At 35.6% G+C, this 24,039-nt stretch overlaps 1 protein-coding gene across 4 annotated transcripts in view; it reads left to right on the forward strand.

Annotated features, from left to right (window-relative positions):
- Positions 1-914: 914 nt before the first annotated feature.
- The window catches only part of ptpn20 (protein tyrosine phosphatase non-receptor type 20), a 40,095-nt gene continuing 16,970 nt past the window's right edge, over positions 915-24,039 (forward strand). For 3 of the 4 annotated variants that reach the window (XM_051918019.1, XM_051918022.1, XM_051918021.1), the window contains exons 1-31: positions 947-1,002; positions 1,537-1,687; positions 5,906-6,053; positions 6,146-6,306; positions 7,726-7,791; positions 7,948-8,127; positions 8,221-8,296; positions 11,118-11,207; positions 11,826-11,901; positions 11,995-12,148; positions 12,248-12,319; positions 12,474-12,648; positions 12,780-12,915; positions 13,402-13,540; positions 13,623-13,775; positions 13,905-14,090; positions 14,243-14,402; positions 14,728-14,971; positions 15,067-15,167; positions 15,322-15,399; positions 15,492-15,599; positions 15,681-15,797; positions 16,063-16,262; positions 16,372-16,473; positions 16,557-16,650; positions 17,089-17,174; positions 19,950-20,139; positions 21,186-21,391; positions 22,159-22,254; positions 22,337-22,800; positions 23,443-23,752. In XM_051918019.1, coding sequence (XP_051773979.1) covers positions 5,930-6,053; positions 6,146-6,306; positions 7,726-7,791; positions 7,948-8,127; positions 8,221-8,296; positions 11,118-11,207; positions 11,826-11,901; positions 11,995-12,148; positions 12,248-12,319; positions 12,474-12,648; positions 12,780-12,915; positions 13,402-13,540; positions 13,623-13,775; positions 13,905-14,090; positions 14,243-14,402; positions 14,728-14,971; positions 15,067-15,167; positions 15,322-15,399; positions 15,492-15,599; positions 15,681-15,797; positions 16,063-16,262; positions 16,372-16,473; positions 16,557-16,650; positions 17,089-17,174; positions 19,950-20,139; positions 21,186-21,391; positions 22,159-22,254; positions 22,337-22,800; positions 23,443-23,752 — 4,344 coding nt within the window. In that variant the 5' untranslated portion in view covers positions 947-1,002; positions 1,537-1,687; positions 5,906-5,929. Of the gene's footprint in view, positions 1,003-1,536; positions 1,688-5,905; positions 6,054-6,145; positions 6,307-7,725; positions 7,792-7,947; positions 8,128-8,220; positions 8,297-11,117; positions 11,208-11,825; positions 11,902-11,994; positions 12,149-12,247; positions 12,320-12,473; positions 12,649-12,779; positions 12,916-13,401; positions 13,541-13,622; positions 13,776-13,904; positions 14,091-14,242; positions 14,403-14,727; positions 14,972-15,066; positions 15,168-15,321; positions 15,400-15,491; positions 15,600-15,680; positions 15,798-16,062; positions 16,263-16,371; positions 16,474-16,556; positions 16,651-17,088; positions 17,175-19,949; positions 20,140-21,185; positions 21,392-22,158; positions 22,255-22,336; positions 22,801-23,442; positions 23,753-24,039 lie in introns of all 4 variants that reach the window. The other variant, XM_051918020.1, reaches the window with a different exon arrangement.

Consider the following 24,039-nt stretch of genomic DNA (forward strand, 5'->3'; position numbering starts at 1 on the left):
GCCACGCCGCATTGCTGCAGTAATTAAGGCAAAACGAGCCCCAACGAAGTATTGAGTGCTGTACATGCTCATACTTTTCATGTTCATACTTTTCAGTTGGCCAAGATTTCTAAAAATCCTTTCTTTGTATTGGTCTTAAGTAATATTCTAATTTTCTGAGATACTGAATTTGGGATTTTCCTTAGTTGTCAGTTATAATCATCAAAATTAAAAGAAATAAACATTTGAAATATATCAGTCTGTGTGTAATGAATGAATATAATATACAAGTTTCACTTTTTGAATGGAATTAGTGAAATAAATCAACTTTTTGATGATATTCTAATTATATGACCAGCACCTGTATATATATTACAATGGATTTTCATATTTTAAGAATATTTTAAAGTTTCTATCTGGGAAAAGGGTAGGCTAAATTGATCAATATACACACAGTAAAACCTCCAGTGTTAAATGAACACTGTTAGTGTTAAATTAACATTGCCAGTGTTTATATAATCCACACTGGATTATATAAACACTGGGTGACACTGGAAGTGTTAATTTAACACTGGATGTTTTGCTGTCGCACCAAAATTTATCCAGACACCTTGAACATTTCATTCATTAATACAGTTTATTAACTATAGTCTAAAAAATGGTAATAAAATATGACAAGATGTCAGAGTTAAACTGTGTCAGAAAACATTAATCTTAATTATGTCAGATAACACTTAAGCAAAACATGGTCAGGTCCAAATTTGTATAAAATGTCTGAATAATTTTTGGTTTGACATGTATATATGATTTAAAAAAAAATTAAAACTATGGCCATCTAAACAAAGTGTGAAATAATAATAAATCTCTTCAATATTCATTGCATGAAAATTGATTTATCTGTTTAACAAAAAAAGAGGATTGTCCACAGTTGTGGCGCCTAATAAAGTTTTTTCAAAATTTAGTGTTTGTTTATCAAGGAGACAAGAGAGAGGCAGAGGAGCTTGAGATGAAATATGAGATTAGGTAAATACCACTTATTTTTATATGTATTTTATGTGTGTAAGTTCCAGTCAAGATGTAAAAGTTAAGCAAAACGTGTGAAACTGTTTAATTGTGTGTATTTATACACATGCTAGCGTTAGCAAGACAAAAGGGTCTTTTTATTAAGAGCCATTTTATTCCAAAAATGTTTTAAATATAATTTCTACTACAGAATGTTATTTAACACAATATGACATGAGATGTGGTGAAAAAGAATCATAATTCTTCTGTGAATTCATTGTAAAGGGGGAAATAAAGGACATCAGTTGAAATGCTAGCTACATATTCAAATATATACATAAAAGGACCACAGCTTGAGTAAAAAAAAAAAATGTTCCTGAAGACTCCTTCATCCTCTTCTGTCGCTGCTCATCTAATCCAATTGAGCTCTTAGCTGTAGTCTAAGAATAGTTCAATTTGCAAAAAGTTTCGAGGGCCCACAGACATCAGTTGCTTCTTAGTGATTAGACGTGAGTAGTTTATGAGTAAATGCATTTTTGTATGTTTGTACAATAGTGCAGTATGCTGGAGCAGAGGCTGGGTCACATGTGGCGCTTGGTAATATAAGGTAAATGAAACATGTAGTGATCCACAGGATTAAAGTGTGTGCACTGGGACTGAAGGCATCAGAGGGAGATCAGGACCTTAATACACTGAATGCTAGAAGGTAAAATCTATTAATATTCCTAAGATGATAGATCACGCTCAGTATCTTTAATTTGTGTGATTTATATGAATCTGTCTTGATTTAAAATTCATGAAGTTGTATGTTAGGGTTAAACAACATATTCTGTTTGTAAGTGATAAATGCTGCTGCCATGACTTGGTCAGCTAAATTGGTAAAGCTATTAAAAAGCTACAGTGCTGAGCTGTGATTAGTGTATACTGTATATCTCAGACATTTTATTTAGCCAGGGAAGGCCTTGAACCTCTCGATCACTACACATTGCAAAAAGAAAGATATAAAGAAAATTCACTCTTTTTTTCCTTATATATTAAGTTTATTTATTTAACCAATGCTCCTGTCAGCATTTGTGTACAAAGGCTACGTTGTTTTTTTGGAATATCCTCAGATTTGATTACTGTAGGAATGTAGTGAGAATTTAGTGTCTTTTTCTCTCTTAGTCCATGAGATTTTACATGTTAAGGTTCCTATACTGGTGGTCTAAGAGAACTTATTTTGATGATATATATATGAGTCAAAATCTGCTAAGGGGTAATAACAGAACAACAGTTTTAAAAAGTGATTTTTAAAAAAAAAATTTATACTATTATTTACAACAGGATCTGCATTTTCATGGGTTTAAATAAAATGTTTGTTATAAGAGACAATACAAGCAACTTTGTGCATCAAACCACTCCTTTCCTGGTAAAAACTGAACGTGATTTTCAAAAATCAATGAATTTGTGACAGCTGAATGTAACATTTTTGACAAGCTAAACATGTCAATCTCTGAGTAACATGTAATTTAAGCCACAAAATAATCTTCATTCTGTAAAATAAGTATAAATGAACTACACAAAAATCATTTCGAATGCCTCCAGCACGTTACCCCCAAATTAAACATAGTTCACTTATGCACGTTATCTCTTCTATCAAAAACTTAGGCTGGCTGTTGGTTGGAATATTAGAACTAAAAACATTGACATAACACACTCATGAGCATCAATCACTTCACTGAATACTTGTAAATAATTATTACCATTCATACAATCTATCTGTTTTCAAATCCACATCATTTGAATATCACAACATCGATGTCTCTCAAAAAATAACGTGCACAATACATGGTAGTCTTTACGAGGTCCAGCACATTTCCTAAAAAACCCACACTACCTGATGTTTTGAATGTGTTATCGCTTTCTAAGAAGAAGGAGAAAATGGCGGCCTGAGCGGCTTCAGCGTGCTGTCTGTCAGAGATGATAACGTGCATAATGCATAAATTTGTTCTTCACTTGCTGAAATTTGATCGGAATGATCAGGGAACTGAGTGAGATATTTCACACTGCATGCTAAAGAGAATAAATGCCAATCCAATTGAAAAACTTCGGCAGGTTAGTGAACATCGCTCAACATGTGTTGGTTTTGACAGATATTTTTTATGCACAAACTACACATTCTGATTCTGACATTTCTGATTTGAGTATTTTTTTAGTAATTTTCTATTCTTGGCTGATCTCTTTTTCATAATTTTGCCAATAGATGAATTGTTAAATGAGTGATCTTCAGATGAGTCCCTAGTCATCCATTTTGTCTCTCATATGCTGATGTAATATATATTATAAACTTGACTGGTGAATTTTATATAATGTAGTTTCATCACTATCTTCTCAGTAGTTTAAAATATTAAGACAGTTATCAAAGTTTGATGAAATGTTGTTTAATTTTCCAATAACATTTTACACAATTTATTACGTTTAATTAGCCCATAGCAGATTTAGACTCTATATACTGTACAATTGCTATATTGATGTAAGTGTTTTTAGCATTTGTATGCTTAAACTAAGACAAAATTAAGCATGCTATTTCTGACAGGCCACAAAAAGAAACTCAAGGCTTCCTGTAATGTTCAGAACTACACATCTGCAGGTCCTACTTAACCTTCTTTGGAGTTCAAGCTCATTATTGCAGGGGCACGTTTTGTTTGTGTGTATGTTTAGCCTAAATATTTGTTGTTCTGTCTGATCTGACTTGCTGAGGCAGTGAACGACATCAGGAATCCATAAATAACCTATTTTTCGATTATTACATTTGGTGTATTTTATTTATTTATTTATTTATTTATTTATTTTCTACAAAGGTGTTGAGACAGCCTGTTGACACAGAGGTTATGTAATTAACTAGATTGTGTAATCTCCCTGTATTGGCACCTAGACCTGTTGTAGTTCTAGGTCTAGTTTAATATAATAAGCTTCAAGAGAGCCAAACAACAACAGACTGAACATAAGGTTTTGAAATAAACTACAATCGTTAATTTTTATAATTCTTATTTAAATGCATTTTATATATTTACACTTTTTAAATTAAAATTTAAAATTCACATGTAATATATTTTTGATGGCAAAGTTCTGAAAAGTCATACTGAAGTTTTTTTCCAAATAGTTCTTCAAAGATACTTATACACAATACATTCATAAATATCCGTGAGACGGTTAGAGAGTGAATTCTGCAGCAGTAATTACAGGAATATTATTATTATTTATGAGAGCTTATTTTTTATATTTGCTCTCTGTTCCATTAATTTTACAGTGTAGCATTTTACCTGAATCTGTTGAAATTAGCAGAGTAAGAGTGTGGTTGCAAAAAATGTCATTAGAGCCATTGTCTTACAGTCATGATGGCTGATGTTGGTGACATTTCTTGGCACATTTACTTTAGCAGTCACCTGGCTAGGCTATTATCCAGGTCCTGACGTCTCCTTTTGGACATCTGATCCCACTTCTCGTGCCAGATTACTGTAATCCTTCACTTTTCTTTCTGTTCTGTGCATTTGCTTGTGGTGTGGTAACCTTGCTTTAAAATTTGAATGAGAGTTTTCTGTTAACAGCATTGAAAATGTTACTTCCATAGCCTAGTGTGATGTGATTAAGAGTGAAAAAGTACTGTATATCCAATGTGAAAATGTGTAGGAGAGGATTTGAGTTTATTCATTTGGAAATTGAATTGACTTTTGTATTGCTAATTTGCTAGCACTTCTCGTGTTATTACCTTCTAAAGTGAATTGCTTGTTGAATTCCTAATTTGTAAGTCGCTTTGGATAAATAAATAAATGTAAATGATTGGATCATGGCAGGCGGTTTGAAAGGAAGGCTTGGAAAAGTATGAAGGATTGGTGACATCAACTGAGAGACACGATTGTAATGATTATCTTAATGTGCATCAATGAATTATGCAAAATAACACAAAGACTGTGCATTTAGAAAGTCAATACTGTCAGTTTTGATTTTATGCCACTTCATTTATATATCACAGCAAAATGAAACCCTAAAGACTAGCTAAAAGAATGAAAAGGTCACTATTCTATTGATTTATTAAATTACCTTTCTCATATACCATAAAAGGTGTGTATAGTGAAGTTAATTTCTTTGGTGCTCTAGCAAGCTTACTTTAGTATGTAGTTTTGTATGTAGAGTATGTAGAGTTGTATGTACTACTACTAACTGGAACATTCTTTTGGGAAGTGCATATTATTGATTAGTTTGAGGATGTATGCACTCACTTAATATGAAATGTCTCCCCCTGGCTTCCGTCTTGAGTATACAGTTAGACACACTAGACTAGAATAAATGAAAAGACTTCAGGAAAATCCCTGTATTGTTCAGTATTGTAGCAGGAGAAATGAAGATAGAATTAGATGTTAATTAGAATTACAGTAGATATATAAACAGATATTTGATATTGAGGAAAACTGACTTTTGACATAATTTGTGTATTATGCACATTGAACTATGGAGCACATCAGATTGACTGATAATGAAAATAAAAAAAAATGTAGTAAATTAAAACCTGTATGTTTGTAGTTTGCCATTCTCTAAAAGTGATCTGAAAATGAAAAGAAAAAAAAAATAGAAGAAGTTTATTTTTTGTGTGTCCTCTGAAGTTCCAGCCACCAGTGATTATGCAAAACAATTGGCACATTCTTGCCTAAGCTTGTTCTTTTGATAGTTGGAATGAAGTCAGCAAAAGATAAAAATAGATAATTGTAGACAGATTTAGATTTACGCATCACACATGCTAAATAATGTATATTACATAATATTGTTATGAAACATTGGTGATGAGAGCAGAGTCCCCGCTGATCACTTTGTTTAGGCTCCATCCTCTTCTTTCAACAGATTTCTCTCCTCCTCCATCAGCCAGTTAGCTTGTGTTTCACCTTCTCAGGTATCTGTCTCGCGACTTCGCAGGATGAGCAGCACATTTGTGACCCTCGCCGAGGTTCTGGAGGCCAGAGGAGGACCGCTGGAAGAGGACGAGATTTGGTCCCTCCTGCTGGGCTCGGCTGAATCACTCGTAGACCTTTCCTACAAAGGTAAAATGTTGACCTTGATGTTAGTTCTTTTTTCCTGCTAGTGAAGAGTGCAGTCCATGCAAAATTAAATGAACGTGGGTCTGTTTTTCTAGGTCACAATATCTGCAACATTATAACTCCTGCATCACTGCTCTTGTCTGCGACTGGGACACTGGCGTTCAAGAACTGTGCAATGACGGATGAGGTGTGTGCCTTCACAGCCCCAGAGATGCTGCAAGGTCGTGCCATCTCCACCAAGCTAGCCATGGAGAAGGTCAGTTTCATTTAGCGACATCAGGAGGTTATTTTACACTTAACCTGCAAAATCTGCCAAGTCCCTCTACAAACATACTGGCAATAGAATCGCCATTGGCTAGTAAATATATATAACATTTACTAGTCAATATACATTTCAAATCAAATCAGCTTAAAAAAATCTCCTTCCACAAAATGACAGAAGATAATAGTCCAATGCCTGTATGTAAGATTAGTATTGACCAAGTTCAGAGGCTGTCATATATGTGAATCAAATTACTTTACCGTGTATTTTCAATATGAAAAATAACTTTTATATTGATTCAATGGATTAATTGCATTTTGAAAAAAAATGTGTCATGGATTGATTGCATTTTGGGGAAAAATAATCCGTTTTTATCATAAATCTTTGAAAATCAAAATCTAGATTTGAATTTTTAATGTTATTATAATCAATAAGATGCTATGTGAAAGTTTGAAACAGAAAATAGTGGTTTTCATCTTGCCACGTTCTTGGTAAAGAAAACACATTTTTACTCAAATTAATCAAAATGGATTTATAGCGTTTTGGAACCAAACTCTTCATATTTTCATACACCCTGATGTTATTGCTCATTCACTGTTTCTGTATACTACTAACTCTGATACAATAATACTAATAAAATTATAATAATAACAACATTAATACTACCAATAATGAAAAAAAATGTGCTAAGGTCTGAGACTGCTGGGCTCATGAGTTGCTTTAGGTCGCTCAAACTGATTTTTAAAAGTTTTTTTTTTTTTTTTTTTAATTTTAATCTAATTTTTATTTATTTATATTAATCAACATTTTTATTTTTTTATTTTAATTTAATCTATTTAATAGATAACTAATATTTGTATTTAATCTAATTTATTTCTTTACTTATTTATTTTAATCTAATTTTTTTACTTATTTATTTTAATCTTAAAGGGATAGTTCACCCAAAAATGAAAATTCTGTCATCATTTACTCACCCTAAAGTTGTTCCAAACCTGTATAAATTTCTTTGTTCTGCTGGACACAAAGGAAGATATTTTGAAGAAAGTTTGTAACCAGGCCACTTTGGGGCACCATTGACTTCCATAGTAGGAAAAAAAAATACTATGGAAGTCAATGGTGCCCCAGAACTGTTCAGTTCCCCACGTTCTTCAAAATATCGTCCTTTGTGTTCAACAGAACAAAGAAATTCATACAGGTTTAGATCAGCCTGAGGGTGAGTAAATGATGACAGAATTTTCATTTTTGGGTGAACTATCCCTTTAATATTTATTCATTTACCGTTTCTCTAGACTGAAATTTAGTCTAAATGTAGAGGGTTGGATTTATTTTACAAAAGTGCCCTTTTATATGATTGCACTTTAGTTGTTGAATCCTCACAGAAGAGATACTGATGATTTGTGTCGTTTCTTCCAGATAATCGTGTATTCTCTTGGGATGACTCTGTATTGGTCAGTTGATTATCATCTCCCTCAAAACCAGGTCAGTGTTCACAGAAATCCGAGTAAGAAATAAGAAAGTAAAGACCGTATAAGACTGAGTGAACAAACCGTACCAGTGAAGAATAAACCAGCTACATTAAACTTTCATCACCTTTTATCTGAAAATATACTGGAAATGTGTTTTCTGCTTGTTTAGCCCATTCAGCTAAGTGACTCTCTGAATTGCCTTCTCCTGAGCATGTGTGAGGACATGGCCCATCGGCGAGCCAACCTGAACACCATCTTGGAGGTGTGTGAAACGCACCACAAAGCGTCTCTCCTGCCTCCTCCTAACAAAGTCATCAAACAGCTGGTAGAGGATGTCTTCCAAGACTCTGTGAGTTAAAAAAGAGCATTTATACCTCAAACACTTCTCAGTTGACCCACTTAGAAAAATGGTTCATGAAGTTCATGAGATCTTCATTTCCAGGTGGATCGAGCAGCTTTAACTGAAAATGTTGTGCAGCTGAGTGGGAAAAGTCAGATGATCAGAGAAAGACTTCATGGTAGGATTACCCTTGAATCTCAAAATCCTGTCCTCTCTTATCCTCTTATAGTTGTGAAAATCCTGTAAGAAGTGTAGTCAAATAACTAATAATAATTTTAATAATATATTTTGTAATATTTAGGGGCTAAGCACCAAAGGTGTGTAGGCACCTATTGTATCCGTTAGTCTTCTTCTTCTCCAACAAAAAAAAAAAACATGGAATACAAGTTGATTTGTCCAACCGTTCTTTAAAAACGCACGAACAAATTCGACGAAGAGCATGCCAAAATTAACATGAGGCTATATCTCCGCAACGGTTTAGCGTATTCAGAGTGCTATGTTATTAGTGACATAGTGACACCTAGCGGTCAGGAGAAATGGAAAAATAGCTATTTTTGCTTATAACTTCTGAATGGTTTGGCCAAAAAAATCACAAAATTGGTCTCTTTAGATTTGGTATAGCATGCCGAGTCAAACAATACACATTTTTCCCATATCTGCCATTTTGGGCATCAGCCATTTTGAATTTTGTCGTAAAATGCTATATTTTACGAACACATTGGTGTATTGTTACGAAACTTGGTAAGTGTCATCGACACCATACCCTGAAGGTACTCAAAAAGTTTCAGGGCTGTGCCACCTTGTGGTCAACAATTATAATGAAATTTAAAAAAATTCTAATAGCGTTTGATTAATTTTGCCTTTTGTAATGAAACTTGGGTCATGCTGAGAACATAGATACCACTTTTTTTTCATAGTCAGTTGAACTTCCTGTCCTGTCCTGTCCTGCTATTTTGATTTTCTTTAAAAACATACTTTTTCAAACTCCTCCTAGACCGTTGTTCCAATTTTCATGAAAATTGAATCAGATCATTCTCAAACCTTGCTGACAAAAAAAAAAAAAAAGCAAACAAAAAGAAAACATGAAATTCAAGTCAATTCGTCTTTCTCATTTAAGGAGACGTCAGGACCTGGACAATAGCCTAGCCAGGTGACTGCTAAAGTAAATGTGCCAAGAAATGTCACCAACCCTTTAGCATATTCTGACCAAACTTGGTGTTTATGAATATGAAAAATTGTTCTTGTTTCTCTTTTTGCTTATAACTTCCAAGCAGTTTGACCAAAAATCTCATACAAAATCTCAAAAATTGTCACCCAACACTGACCACACCTAGGGGTGCGTTTCCCGTACGACGACGTAACTCACTGATTAACTACCATGGTACGATGCCTCATTGGAGAAACTAACCAACTAGTCACGGCTGTTTCCCAAAACCGTAGTAACCTCTGTCATTTGAACCACATTGGTTCAACAATATAGGACTGTCGTTAATGACGTCACGCTCAGGTGGGGGAGTATTTGAGATTTCATGGCACTTAATGACTACTTCACTGTTTTTGTTCCATGTCATTTTGCTTTATTTGATGTTTGATTCATTGCGGGTTCCATCACACTCTGAAGTTTCCTTGCACATTTTACACACATGCACACTCTTCAAAAACGCAGCTGATTGTTGACATGCTAAAATATATAGATTAAAATGTATATATATTTAAATACAATGAAAGATATAGAATGTACTGAATGTTAGTTTGCTTATTGTGCCCAAGAGCATAATCTATTTAAGTCCACATGTCATTTAATAAGAAACTATGCTTCTAAGCACAGTTTGAGAGCTGTACCAACCACTGTTCCAACCACGTCAGTTTGCGATGCTGTTTGCGAATGTTCGTTGGAACTATGGTTTCAGGAAACACCAAATCGTTGAACTTTGTTGGTAACGACGGAACTTGCAACCATAGTTGACTAACGATGCTTTTGGGAAACGCACTCCAGATCAATTTGATAAATTTTAAAATATTTGAAATGCATGTAAATGTGACTTGATTGCAAATAAGCAAACCTATTTTATTACCAACACTTATTATACACTATCAAAACATTACATGTTAATATACTAAAATACTGATTTAAGTGACTGATAATTCAAGTGTGCAAACAAGTTAAATAATATACCATGTAGTATTTTAAATATGAGGAAAACAAAATTTGTTTAAATATGTGGCAACAAATGGTATACAAATAAAAATACAATGTACAGACGTCACATGGGGCAAAATGATAAGAGTAATGCTATGCAAACATACTAGTTTTCTATCATTTTAAACTGCTACAACAATTTGCGTTATATTGAACCAATTCAGCAGGTTCATTGGAAAGAATCAACTCAAATCGGACATCGCTTTTGAGTAAAAATGACAAATATCTGCTTTGGAATGTAATGAATTAAAGTAAAATTTTCCCGAAATAAAAATACTCTAATAAAGTACAGATACTTGAAAAATTTACTTAATTACAGTAACAAAGCAGAAATACCGTGTTACTGAGTTTTAGAGTGTCGTTATCTTTGCACGTCAGATCCTTTGCATAACAGGTCTAAGTGGGTGTTGATGCAACATATTTGTCTTAAAATCTGTCCTTAACTAACCGTTTCAGTGGTAATCCAGACATTGTCCTTGGATTATAATGTTTATCCCAAAAATTAAATTAGTAAAACCCTGCAGGTTTGACCAACATGTGCGTAAGAAAGAACCACTGCACCAATAAAATAGTGTCCACAATAGGATTAACGGTTTAACCTAAACCTGAACATGGGATTACAAAAGGTTGTAATCAGGCTCAAAGAGCTGATGCTTCAGAGCAAACCTAAAATATAAGCGTAGTGCTAATATGTTTGGCTGCTTTCCAGAGGTCTTGTGCAACCATGTGTAGTATAAACTGCTGTGTGTATACAATGAGCGCACAGTATACATTATATGATCAGGTCTCTGTTGAGCAGGTAAGCGTGGACCATATCCTGGTTATACAGAGGGGAACGGAGCTACAGGAGAGACTCGCAGACTTTCTCTGGACTCGGAGTCAAAGCAAGGTGAGCTAATACACTACCGTTCAAAAGTTTGGTGTCAGTAAAAATTTTTTAATGTTTTTGAAAGAAGTTTCTTATGCTCACCAATTCTGCATTTATTTGATCAAAAGTACAGTAAAAACAGCAATGTTAAATTGTTAAATGTTATTACAATTTAAAATAACTTTTATATTTTTATATATTTTAAAATGTAATTTATTCCTGTGTTGGCAAAGCTGAATTTTCAGCATCATTACTCCAGTCTTCAGAGTCACATGATCCTTCAAAACTAATTCAGATATGCTGATTTGGTGCTCAAGAAACATTTCTTATTATTATACTTTTTCTTTGATGTATAGAAAGTTTAAAAAATATATGAATGTTATACTGTCACTTTTGATCAATTTAATGCATCCTTGCTGAATAAAAATATTGATTTCTCACTGAACCACAATTTTTTAACAACAATTTATGTTAGATATTTAGATGTTTATTAAAACTATTGTTGCTGTTTAAAATCGCATGTGTGTAAAATTGCATGTTCTCATTTTTTTTATTTTTTTTTGCTCAGCATTTAGACATAGTATTTATTTAGAGCATTCATTTTAGCTGATTTGTTTTTTTGTTTTTTGTTTTTTTCAGAAATTTCCCATCAGCAGAAAACCTGGTCTCTCAGAAGTAGACCTAGTCAGACCACATCCTATCAGGGCTCAAACAGGTTGGTAGTGTTGTTATGCACTTTTAAATTTAATATCAGGCTATTAGCAATTAGTGCTGGTTAATGTCAGTCTTTGATGCTTTGGTATCCCAGAATTCCACAGGGGCTTCACCACAGACGAAGCACAAGTTGTTGGCTGTCCCGGAGTACATGCCCCAACGTTCCCAACAAGGCTGAAGCCCGAGCTTCTAGTCCCTGCATTACTATTAGTGAGTCTGCAGTCAGCCTCTCCCAAAAGAAAGCTAAGGTAATGAGCTTAATATCTGTGCTGTATTACAATATGAATGCTGCATCCTATGCTAATTTAATAGTTGTTAATTGTCTGTTTTTCATGTTTCAATTGTAGAGTCTTGGACCTGAATTTTCCAGGATGATTGATGAACCTCAAATAGTTTTAGAGCTGCCAGGATCTATAGTGGTAAACTGCATTTCCGTAGTTTTGGTTACTTTATATAATGAACTTCGGTTGAAAGCGTTCAGCACTTCTTTTCAGCTTTATTGCATTCTAAGGTTACAGAGTTTGTGTCTCTGTATATTTATCTTCTTCTCCCTTTCTCTCTCGATCGATACAGTCGAAGAAAGGCAAGTCAGGCTTCTCTCAAAGAGAAGTTTACGTGATCATGCCAAATGAACAGTGTGTGGCTGTGAAATGTGACATCAAATCCCGTGGGAGAGATGTGTTCGACATGGTTGTGGCGCACGCGAACCTTGTGGAGCACTTTTACTTTGGCCTTGCTTTCATTGATGGTAATGTAGTCTTCTATACTGTATGTTACCTTTTGTGTGTGTTGTTAATGACTGAAAGATGATCACGTGTTTATATTATCTACACTTTGAGCTGTCTTGCATAAGTGATTAATTACATTTTTCTCATTTAGATGGTGAATTTTTCTTTTTGGACCCTGAGACAAAAATCTCAAAGGTTGCCCCAGATTACTGGAAGAAAGTGGCTTCTGCAACATTTACCGTTTTTCTCCGTGTCAAATTTTTCCCTGATGACATCTCCTACATATTGTATGTCTTTTTTTACTGTTTACATTTACTGTATATCATATTTAGATTGTCTGCTTAAAGACCCCTTGACATCAGGCTTTTATCCATGTTTGTTGGGTTTGGGGTCACCTGTGTGGTAGGGTACTCCAAAAATAAACTTTTCAGTACGTACTGTATACACTACCTTTTAAAAGGTTGGTGTCAGTAAGATTTTTTTGTTGAATGAAATTAATACTTTTATTCAGCATGGATTCATGGAACCCTGTTTTAATTAAATGCAATTAAATGCAGCCTTCTTTCAAAACATTGAAAAATCATACTGACCTTAAACTTTTGAACACATTTAAAGAAGTCTTTCTCTTTCGAGAAAATGAACTGAAGAGAAAACTGCACTTCTCAAGTGATTTCATGGGGTCTTTAATGACCATTATTCCTAATTGTTTGCGATGAAGTCTTCTCTTTTTATTCTAATACTCACTTTTAGTTTTTGTCTTATTATTTTAAAAGGCATAGATTTACACGGCACCAATACTATCTCCAGCTGAGGAGAGACGTTCTCGAGGACAGAGTGTACTGTAATGAGGAGACCGCGTTGTTTCTAGCTGCACTAGCACTGCAGGCTGAGTTTGGAGATTATATGCCTGAAGTGAGTCAGATATTAATGAGCATTTTAATTTTCAACAGACCTAACTGGACAGTATTTTGAGAAATCACACTGACTTTTTCAGGTTTACGGGAAGAACTATTTCCAGATGGAGCAGTACATCTCTAAGAGAGTCATAGAGAAAGTGGCCTTGCCCTGTTTAAGAGAGGAGTTGCCAAGGTTACATGCCAATAATGCCCAGATGCTTCCAGAGGAGGCTGAGATGGAGTTCTTAAAGGTTCTTTCTTTTGGCCTTAAAAAATAAAACAAAATGAACTTTCGGATCAAAATAATTGTACTTTTCTTCAGATATTTGGATGTTGGATCATAGTTGTCAATACCTTCTATGTCTTTCATACCTTTATAGATTGCACAGCAGCTACCAGAGTACGGCGTGCTGTTTCACAGAGTAGCCCGTGAAAGGAAGCCTATTATTGGAGAGCTGGTTTTGGGAATTTGTGCCAAAGGAATTATGGTATATGAAGTCAAGAACAATTCTCGGATGTTAAGCCGCAGATTTCAGTGGACAGAGACAGACAGTCTGTCGACAAGTGTGAGTTTACGGCTGTCATTTGTGTGGCTAATATTGCTTGTTTAGCTCTTTTTTGTTACTTCATTAAATCCAGCTATTTCAAGTTAAAAACACCTACATGATGTTTTTGAAGATGTGAAGATTTTAATCACTTTCTGTTAATCCTACCATAGAGACGAAAATTTACCATTGAGTGCAGCCCGAGTGGGAAGAAGCACTCGTTTGTGACGGAGAGCTCAAAGATCGCACAGTACCTCCTGAACCTCTGCTCAGCCCAGCACAAGTTTCACAGTGAGATGACCTCTCGTCAGCTGACCTACTGTTTAGCCTCAGGTGTGTACAATTATTTGTGTATACAGTCATTTAAAGTTGAAAACACAGTGGAGTCCAACAGTGTGACACCACTAGTGAAAATGCTTCTATTTTGCATTCTTTTCATACAAATAGTATTTTAAAACAATTTTTTTCAATACAAATTATATATTTATCTTTTCCAAAGAGCATGTTATGCTTCAATGGACTCTCCAGATGGAAAACCTGTTTGTTTTCCCTTTTATTAGTTTGTTTTTATCAGATGGAAAAGATTTGTTGATCATGAATAAGCTGAATTTATTGGAGTTAACAGGTGGTTAATTATTTCTCTTATCTCTCATTCTAGATGACAACGTAGCAAAATATACATCAATATGCCGTGCTCGACACAATCAGATAAAGAGGCTGTCTTGCTCGGAGATTGTGCTCAATAATATTGGTTTGAATGTGTTACCAAACGACTCCATAAGCAAGTCTTGCGATGACCTGTCAGCAAAGATCGGAGTTCGGATTCGGCAACAAAATGAAGTAAATTACATTCCTGAACCAAGAGCTCCAAGTGAACTGAAAGACCAAAGCCCAAGCAACAGGTGTGTCAATGGATCCGCTTTGCACCTCATTCAAATCCCAATGCAAAACCAAATATATATTAAAGGCCTCTTGTGTTGATCTTTCCTCCTTGCAGCCCACCAGACACTTTCGGGTCTCCAATCTATCGCATCATGTCCAATGTTTCTTTGCAAAAGCAGGACTCAGAGGTTCATTCCACCACCTCGTCTATAAGAGGTTAACAGTTCTTCATGACTGATCTATTGGGAACTGTTTATAAACATTTCAACTTAATAACACTCTTTAAGCATTAAAAACAACAGTTATTCTCAACATAACGTGATATGAGAAATGGGTATTTCAACTAAATCTTTTTTTTTTCTTTTCTCAGTGGACACACCAACAAGAACAACTCCAGAGAGAGAAATCATCTGTGTTACTTTAAAGAAGGATCCCAAACTTGGTTTTGGTGAGTAAAAATGAGCATGCGTCTTTTACATAACATGAAGCGTTTGCGGTAAACCGGCTCCAAAACCTTGATGTATCACTGTTTTTGCAAAGGTTTTGTAATAGTCGGGGAGGACAACACAGGGAAGTTAGATCTCGGAGTTTTCATTGCATCCATCGTTCCCGATGGGCCAGCTGATAAGGACGGCAGAATCAGACCAGGTAAAATCCTGACCATTTTCCCTCTTTTATGCCAAAAGAAACAAACGAAAGAAGCCAAAAGTCTTTTTCTTTTCTGTTTAGGTGGTCGGCTGATCTCTCTGAATAAGATCAGTTTAGAGGGGGTGACATTTAATATAGCTGCTGCCATACTGCAGAACAGCCCGGATGAAGTGGAGCTCATAGTGTCCCAACCCAAACGTACGTCTTCATATTGTACCACATGATTCCATATTGTTCACGTGATCAATCTTTATACTATTTCACTAAAGGTGAAGTGTGTCATTATTTTAATATTAAAAATACATTCTCTTATACCAGCTTAATATGCTGAGACAAAGTGTATATTTGTATTTTTCAGTTACATTTGGTGATATGAATTTCTCACTTCACCTTTAAAAGGAAGAAAACTGACAAAGCTAACCACTGTCAGGTAAAATGTTTTCATTTTTTTGTTCATGTTTAGAGGATTTTCGGGACAGTAAGACCTCACTGGCTACAAGTAATTTAGGGATGATGCTGGAAAAAGGCTTTGGCTCCCAAAGCACCCTGAGTGCAGAGTACAGGCCTGTGATGGAGGAGCTGGAAGAGACTCTCTCCAGCATTATGGCTCCTAAAATGGGCAAAAGGCTGCACATACCTGTGGTGCGGATTCTGGATATTCAGGTGTGATTTACAGTGATGCAGCTTGTCCAGATTATTAAAAAAATCTGACATTATGAACCAATACTGATTTTAACCAAAATGATTTTTTTTATTTGTTCATCCTATGCAGGATGGGATGTCTAATAATTCTTCTAGCTTCAGCTTAAAGCCAGGTGAAGTAATCTACATGGAGCTCAGAAAGATCAACAGCAGCTTGGGAATCAGTGTTGCTGTGAGTTTTTACTCTGTGTGGCGTTCATTTCAGTTCTTGAATCTTAAAACGTGGATAGTGATACTATTGTTTAATGATTTTAGGGGGGAATCAACACTAATGTACATCATGGAGGAATCTACATCAAAAGCGTAATGCCAGGAGGAGCGGCAGATCAAGATGGAAGAATACAGATAGGTTAGGATTCATCATTACCAATGATAAAACATGATAAATATTCTGAATTCAAAATATTCTGTTAGTCACACTTTTCCTAAAATAATGTTTTAAAGATCTAATTTTTGTAAGATGAAGGTCTGTAAGATGAAAGGAGTCTCTTGTGCTCACCAAGGCTGCATTTATTTGATAAAAGATATACTGTAAAAACTGAAATATTTTTCTATTTTAATATATTTTTTAAATGTTAATAATAAATTTACTGTCACTTTTTAACGGTAGTGGTATGTATTCCAGTTTTTTTTTCGTGTGTGTTATGCATATTTGTCTTCTCCTTGATGATGTACAAATATGACTCAGATGTTCCTAACATGCTAATGAGCATGAACATGCAACTCCTGACTGGTTGTGATGCATGACTGGTGTTGACAGCTCAATGATGTGTTGTGTGGGTGACAGGTGACAGGCTGCTGGAGGTGGACGGCTGTAACCTGCGTTCCGTCACACACAGACAGGCAGTGGAGTGCCTAAAAAGGACAGGAGAGGTACTGACATGTTTGCTTTACTTCTGAGCGGTACAATCACAACCGTTTATGTAGTTAGCTGTTGCATATAATTCAGCCTAGTCTAGTCTAGTGTTCATAATTCAGAAGTTATGTAAGACTGTTTCTGCTAAAAGTAAAATATATAAAATGTAAATGTGAGATTAAGTTTAAAATAAGACTTACATTTTATATATATATATATATATATATATATATATATATATATATATATATATATATATATATATATACAGTGTCTGAGTACACCCCTCACATTTCAGCAACCATTTTAGTATCTTCTCAAGGGACAATACTATAGAAATGAAACTTGGATATATTTTAGAGTAGTCAATGTGCTGCTTGTATAGCAGTATAGATTTACTGTCCTCTGAAAATAACTTAACATACAGCCATTATTGTCAAAATAGCTGGCAACAAAAGTGAGTACACCCTAAGTGATAACAGTTTTAAGCTGTTTAACCATGCAAAGCCACATGTCCTATTCATCATGTTCATGTTTTTGTCTGCTTGACAGGACCATACAAATGTGTGGATCTTGTATTAGAGCAGTTAAAATTTGGTGCTTTGAGTACAATTCTCTCATACTGATCACTGGAAGTTCAACATGGCACCTCATGGCAAAGAACTCTTTTAGAATTGTTGCTCTCCACAAAGATGGCCTAGGCTATAAGAAGATCGGTAACACCCTGAAACTGAGTTACAGCACAGTGGCCAGGGTCATAGAGAGAGGTTTTCCTAAACGGGTTCCACTCGGAACAGGCCAAAGAATTTGAATCAAAGAAGTTGAGACCTTGTGCTGTGCGTCAGGTGCAGAAGCTGGCTTTAAAAAACAGATGCATGAGTGCTGCCAGCATTGCTTTAGAGGTTGCAGAAGCGGAAGGTCAGCTTGTCAGTGCTCAGACCATACGCCGCACACTGCAACAAGTCGGTTTGCATGGCCGTCGTCCCAGAAGGAAGCCTCTTCTGAAGCTGGCTCACAAGAAAGCCCGCAAACAGTTTGCTGAAGACACCCTGTCCAAGAGCATGAATTACTGGAACCATGTCCTGTGGCTAAGATAAACTTGTTTGGCTCAGATGGTGTCCAGCATGTGTGGTGACGCCCTGGTGAGGAGTACCAAGAAAATTGTGTCTTGCCTACAGTCAAGCATGGTGGTGATAGCTTCATGGTCTGGGGCTGCATGATTGCTGCTGGTACTGGGGAGCTGCGCTTCATGGAGGGGAAACATGGATTCCAGCATGTACTGTGACATTCAGAAGCAGAACATAATGCCCTCCCTTCAGAAACTGGGCTGAACGGCATGATAATGACCCCAAACACACTGCCTAAATGACAACTGTCTTGCTGAGAAAGCTGAAGGTGAAGGTGATGGAGTGGCCAAGTATGTCTCCAGACCTGAACCCTATTGAGCACCTGTGGGGCATCCTCAAGCAGAAGGTGGAGAAGCGCCATGTGGAAGAGGATCCCAGCAACAACCTGTGCAGCTCTGGTGAATTCCATGCCCAGAGGATTAAGGCAGTGCTAAATAACAATGGTTAAAATATTGACACTTTGGACACTGTTTTGACATGTTCACTTAGGGTGTACTCACTTTTGTTGCCAGTTATTTAGACAATAATGGCTGTATGATGAGTAAATCTGTACTGCTATACAAGCTGCACATTGTCTACTCTAAAGTATATCCAATTTTCATTTCTATAGTATTGTCCCTTGAGAACATGTAATAAAATGGTTGCTGAAATGTGAGGGGTGTACTCACTTTTGTGAGATATTGTGTGTGTGTGTGTGTGTGTGTGTGTATATATATCTATATATATATATATATATATATATATATATATATATATATATATATCTCAATATTTTGAATTAGCTTTTATTTTTGTATTTCCAGTTTTCATTTTAATTTTTTAAATAATTTTATGGGCTTTTGTAATTTTTTTTTTTTTTTTTTTTTTTTTTTTTTTATGGGCTTTTGTAATTTTTAATAGTTTTTAATAGTTAATTTTAATAGTCTGTTTATTTGTATTTCAGTTTTAGTCATTTTAGTACTTCGACTTCTTTTTTTTTTCAGTTTTATATAAGTTTTTCATCTATTATTTATTTTATTTATTTAACCATTTTTAATAGTTTTAGTTGACAATAACAACACTGACTCTGAGGCAGAAACATACATCCAAATGAAGTGAAGACTTCTACAACTGACAAGCATTTTGACATGTGAGTTCAGTCTGTTGTAGCAGAGCACTTGCATTAAGTTTTTTTTTTTGCAAATAGTTAAAGAGCAGTCGCTTTCATTTAATCTTACCCGACATATTGAGAAGTAACAGCCGTAGACATGAACTCTAGCACAAGGGCGAGCCAGAGGTCACAATATGTCTGAAGGGCCTTTGCCCCTTCCTTCAGCATGTCAGTTGCTTTAGGACAACAGAACCAGCAACCCCTGTGTCTTAAGGGTTCTCAGACTGCACAAATGAGAGATCTAAAGTGACGCATGGTTGTGAAAGCATATGTGTTGGTCGTTATTTTTGTCTGGGCTAATAAGATTTTCTGAGGTCTGACGCTGAGCCGTGCGTCGTCATACTGACACACTATAACACTGAAGCTGACCAATCTTCAGCCACATGCACTGGTTTGGTAACAGGCCTTATGCTAAGCAAACTGATGACATGGGTATGTTCAGCTGAATGGGGCAACCATTGTCTGTAACAGTAAAATAACAAGACGTGTTGCTTTAATGAGAGTGTTATTTTCAGGTGGTGAGCCTGGTTCTTGAACGAGAGCCTCCGGTGGTGTTGGACACTTTCAGTGCTTCATCCACGTTGGAGAGACGGAGATCTCCTTCACCCCTTAGTGTGCAGAGCACGCCAACACCCCTGAGGAGAGATGTGACCATGGAAACATCCTTGTCTTTCAGGGCCAAGGACTTCAGCTTTGTGTCAGATGGTGAGACGGGGATCAGAGAGGGGGAGAGAACATTGCAAAAAATTTCAACTGAATCTGACAGCGACACTGTGCTAGCTGCCAGACCCACATAACTCGAAGACCCAGACAAATTTAGATCTTGTCCAGGGGAACATTGTTTTTTTATGTATATATTACATCACCATAATTACATTTTTGCACTGGCATATGTTTTGCATCAAGCCTTAAAGTTAGTCACTTTTACATGCAAAATTTAGTTTCTTTTCAGCAAACAACACCCAAAAATTAAAATTCTGTGATTTACTTACCTTCATGTCATTCCAAATTTGTATGAATTTCTTTCTTCTGTGGGACACAAAAAGATGAGTATCTTACACTATTCATAATGAATTTAATGAAAGCCTGGGGCTGTCAAGCTTTAAAAAGGATGCAAAAAGGACGCAAAAGCACCATAAAAGTAGTTAGTTTGTTACTGTAACTTAAACTATTAAAAATCAGTTTCCTTAATTTAAATAAAATATAAATATTAGATGACAAACTAAAAATGATTTGTTTCAGTTAATTTCCAAAGCAACATTTCTGATTTTCATTTAAAATTTCTATGAATATGAATTACTAATACTAAAACTAAAATTGAAATAAATTAAAGCAAAATATATTATTTAAAAAAACAAAAACAAGAACTACATAGTACTACTACAACAAAAAAGCACTTGACAAAAATACCAAAACTTAAACTAAAATTTAATTGAAAACTGAAAATATATATATAAAAAGCAAATTCATATTATTAATAAATATTAAAATACTGTATAAATAATACCAAAATAGTGCATTGTGTGATACTCCTCATTAATTTTCATTATATTAAAGAGGGGCCAGGATAGATTCCCACTGAAGAAAGTAAATCATATGTGTTTGGAACATCATGAGAGCAAGTAAATTAATAACAAAAATTTTAATTTTGGATAAACACTCCTTTTAACTGTTCACTGGTTTCTATGTGTGTGAGTCTGAACCCATTATTAACTACAAATTGAGAGAGTTCCGCTCTTTCTATGTGACAGATAACATCCGGGATGTGACGCTACAGAAGAGTCTCAGTGGCCTGGGGTTCAGCTTCCTCGTGTCTGAGCTGGGTCCTGATGAGGGCAGCATGGTGCATATTAAGAGCCTTTCTCCTGGTCAGCCTGCAGGGGATTGTGGGCTTCTGAAGGAGGGAGACATAATCCTGGCCATCAATGGAGAAACTGTTAGAGGCTTGTCCTATGAGGTAAAGGATGCATCATTTATCCAGCATTCCAAGATTGGATGCATCAAAGCAGTGTGAGAGATAAATAGCTTTTATAGATGTACTGAGATTCAGATCATATTTATATATGTATAATGTATAACAAGTCTGTAGCATGGCACATTTTTGGTCTGATTTATGACAACATAATGTGTATGTGTGGCCAAGAAAAACAATTAGTTTCTAAAATTTGTCACATGTCATAGTTAAACCTTTAATCCTCCAAAATGAGTTATTTATGCTTTCAGTTTAATACAATATACTGGAATAAATAAAACAACTGTAATACATTAATGCATCAAGAGGCTAATCAATCCTTTTTTAAATAAATTAATATTTTTATTTTTTAATAAGAAAAGATTTAATTACTCAAAAGTGACAGTATGTAAATTACGCAAGATTTATATAAAAAATGTAACACGATTTCCACAAAAATATTAAGCATCACAACTGTTTTCAACATTGATAATAATAATAAATGTTTCTTAACCACCATATCAGCATATTAGAATGATTTCTAAAGGATCATGTGACACTGAAGACTGGAGTAATGATGCTGAAAATAATGAACTTTCTGCTTTGCAGAAAGTTATTGATTGTAATAATATTTCACAATAATACTGTTTTTACTGTATTTTTGATCATAAATGCAGCCTTAATGAGCATAAGAGACTTCTTTCAAAAACATTAAAAAATTCTTACCAACCCCAAGCTTTTTAACGGTAGTGTATGTCTTTCTATCACCACAGGAAGTTCTGCATCTTCTCCAAAAATCTCCATCTGAGATCAGGCTGTCAATCTGCAGACCCTCACAAGAGGAACAAAGAGATATTGACACCTTTCTGGTAACATCCTTTTTCTACATTGTTGGGAACAACTCTAAATTTGACATGTTATTTTTCAAACTCACATACCTTTTTTTGACAGGGTCCTGACACACTTCAAACCCGTGCACTGAGATCCAGGTCTCTAGATCTGCAGGCGAGGTCTGTTGCCCCAGACTTCAGTGAACTCCTCAAGAAGCGGGCAATAGAGATGGGTCTAAGGAAGGAAGTTTGCCCAGAGAAAACCCAGGAGATCTCCTTGACCGAACAGAACCAAGACAGTGAGATGGTGGATACGAATATATCAGCCCCTCCACCCCCTCCACCCCTACCATCACGTCCATCCTCAGGTGAAGCTGGAGAATTAAAATCTCATGCCATAGTGAGGGAGGAGCATGAGAACAAGGCTCCACCCCCAACTCCTCCCCCAACACCAAGCACTGTTAAAGTGACAACAGCCAACACAGCACCAACTCCAGCAGCCCCTGAAACAGCAGTTACAGCCCATCAGCAAGACTCAAAAGATGATATCACCTCAAAAAGCAACCATGTCTCAGCTTGTACCAGGTAAAGGCCTGTTTATTTCTGTGATATGATGTATAAAATTATCAATATTATCCTAACATTAAATGTAAACGCGTTGAATCTAATTTTCTTTTTGAGAATTAAGAGCTGGAGAAACAATTTTGTGGAAACAATAATTTTTAATCAGTAAGAAGTTAAAAAGAACAGCATTTATTTGAAATAGATGTCTTTTTTAACATTATAAATGTCACTTTTTGTTGATTTAAATGCATCCTTGTTGGATTTAAAAACAATTTTTTTTTTTTTAATTCTTTAAAAATGTATTTGAGCTGTGCTGTGGATGGGACGAGATGGGACTTGATATGTTGTGTAAAGTGAAAAGCAATTTGTCTGTCTAGTGTCTACACTGAGCACAAAAATGTGACACAATGCAACTCCGTCACATCATATTTAATGTTTAATTGTAGCTATGTGGATTGGGCTTTGGGACCAATGAGATTTGGGTGGGGCTACCTCGTACAAATAAATTAAAATCTATCAACAAAATGCTGTCACCTGTCGCATGTTGACATGGGGATGTTTTTTCATTGCTTAACAAATTCAGGAAAATGGTCATGAAAAGCTAAAATATGACTTAAATATTTTGGCACAAACAAACATTAACTTCTTGTTATCTGTTCACAGTGACACAACTGAAGGTGTGGAAGAGAGCATGACAAATTTCACAGCTAATGGGCTGACTGTTATAGCTGATGAAGAATATTTGACCATCACCACCATGGTACCCTCTCCCCCAAGCAGCAGCACTGCTTTCTCCAGTGAACTACCCCCTCCACCAGCACTTTCTCTATCATTGCTAAGCACACCTCCATCCTACCAGCAAGCAACTCAAGCAGCATCCCCAGTAGAACCTCCTGCCCAGGTCAGCGCCCCCTCAGCCAGCAACAATGGCTGGGACGATGATGATGAAGAGGATGACGAAGATCCCAGAAGGGTGAACTCTGATTGCATTTGGCTATTCATAGTTCTCAGTTACATGGCATTGAGACCTGGAGGGCAAAACAGCTATAGAACTGCAGCACAGGCCTGTCAAAAATATTTAAAGTGACTTAATTTACTAAAACAGTGATATCAAAAGATCAAATTCAATATACACCTGAGGAGCCCAGAATATATATTCTTTGGTTTTCTATGGGAAAAAAAATGCTTAATGAGGACCTGTGACTTGTCTTTACATTCTGGGTTCATCTGTTTTCCTATACATAGTATGCATCATCAATA

The sequence above is a fragment of the Ctenopharyngodon idella genome, chromosome 13 (assembly GCF_019924925.1).
Source record: "Ctenopharyngodon idella isolate HZGC_01 chromosome 13, HZGC01, whole genome shotgun sequence".
Taxonomy (NCBI): domain Eukaryota; kingdom Metazoa; phylum Chordata; class Actinopteri; order Cypriniformes; family Xenocyprididae; genus Ctenopharyngodon; species Ctenopharyngodon idella.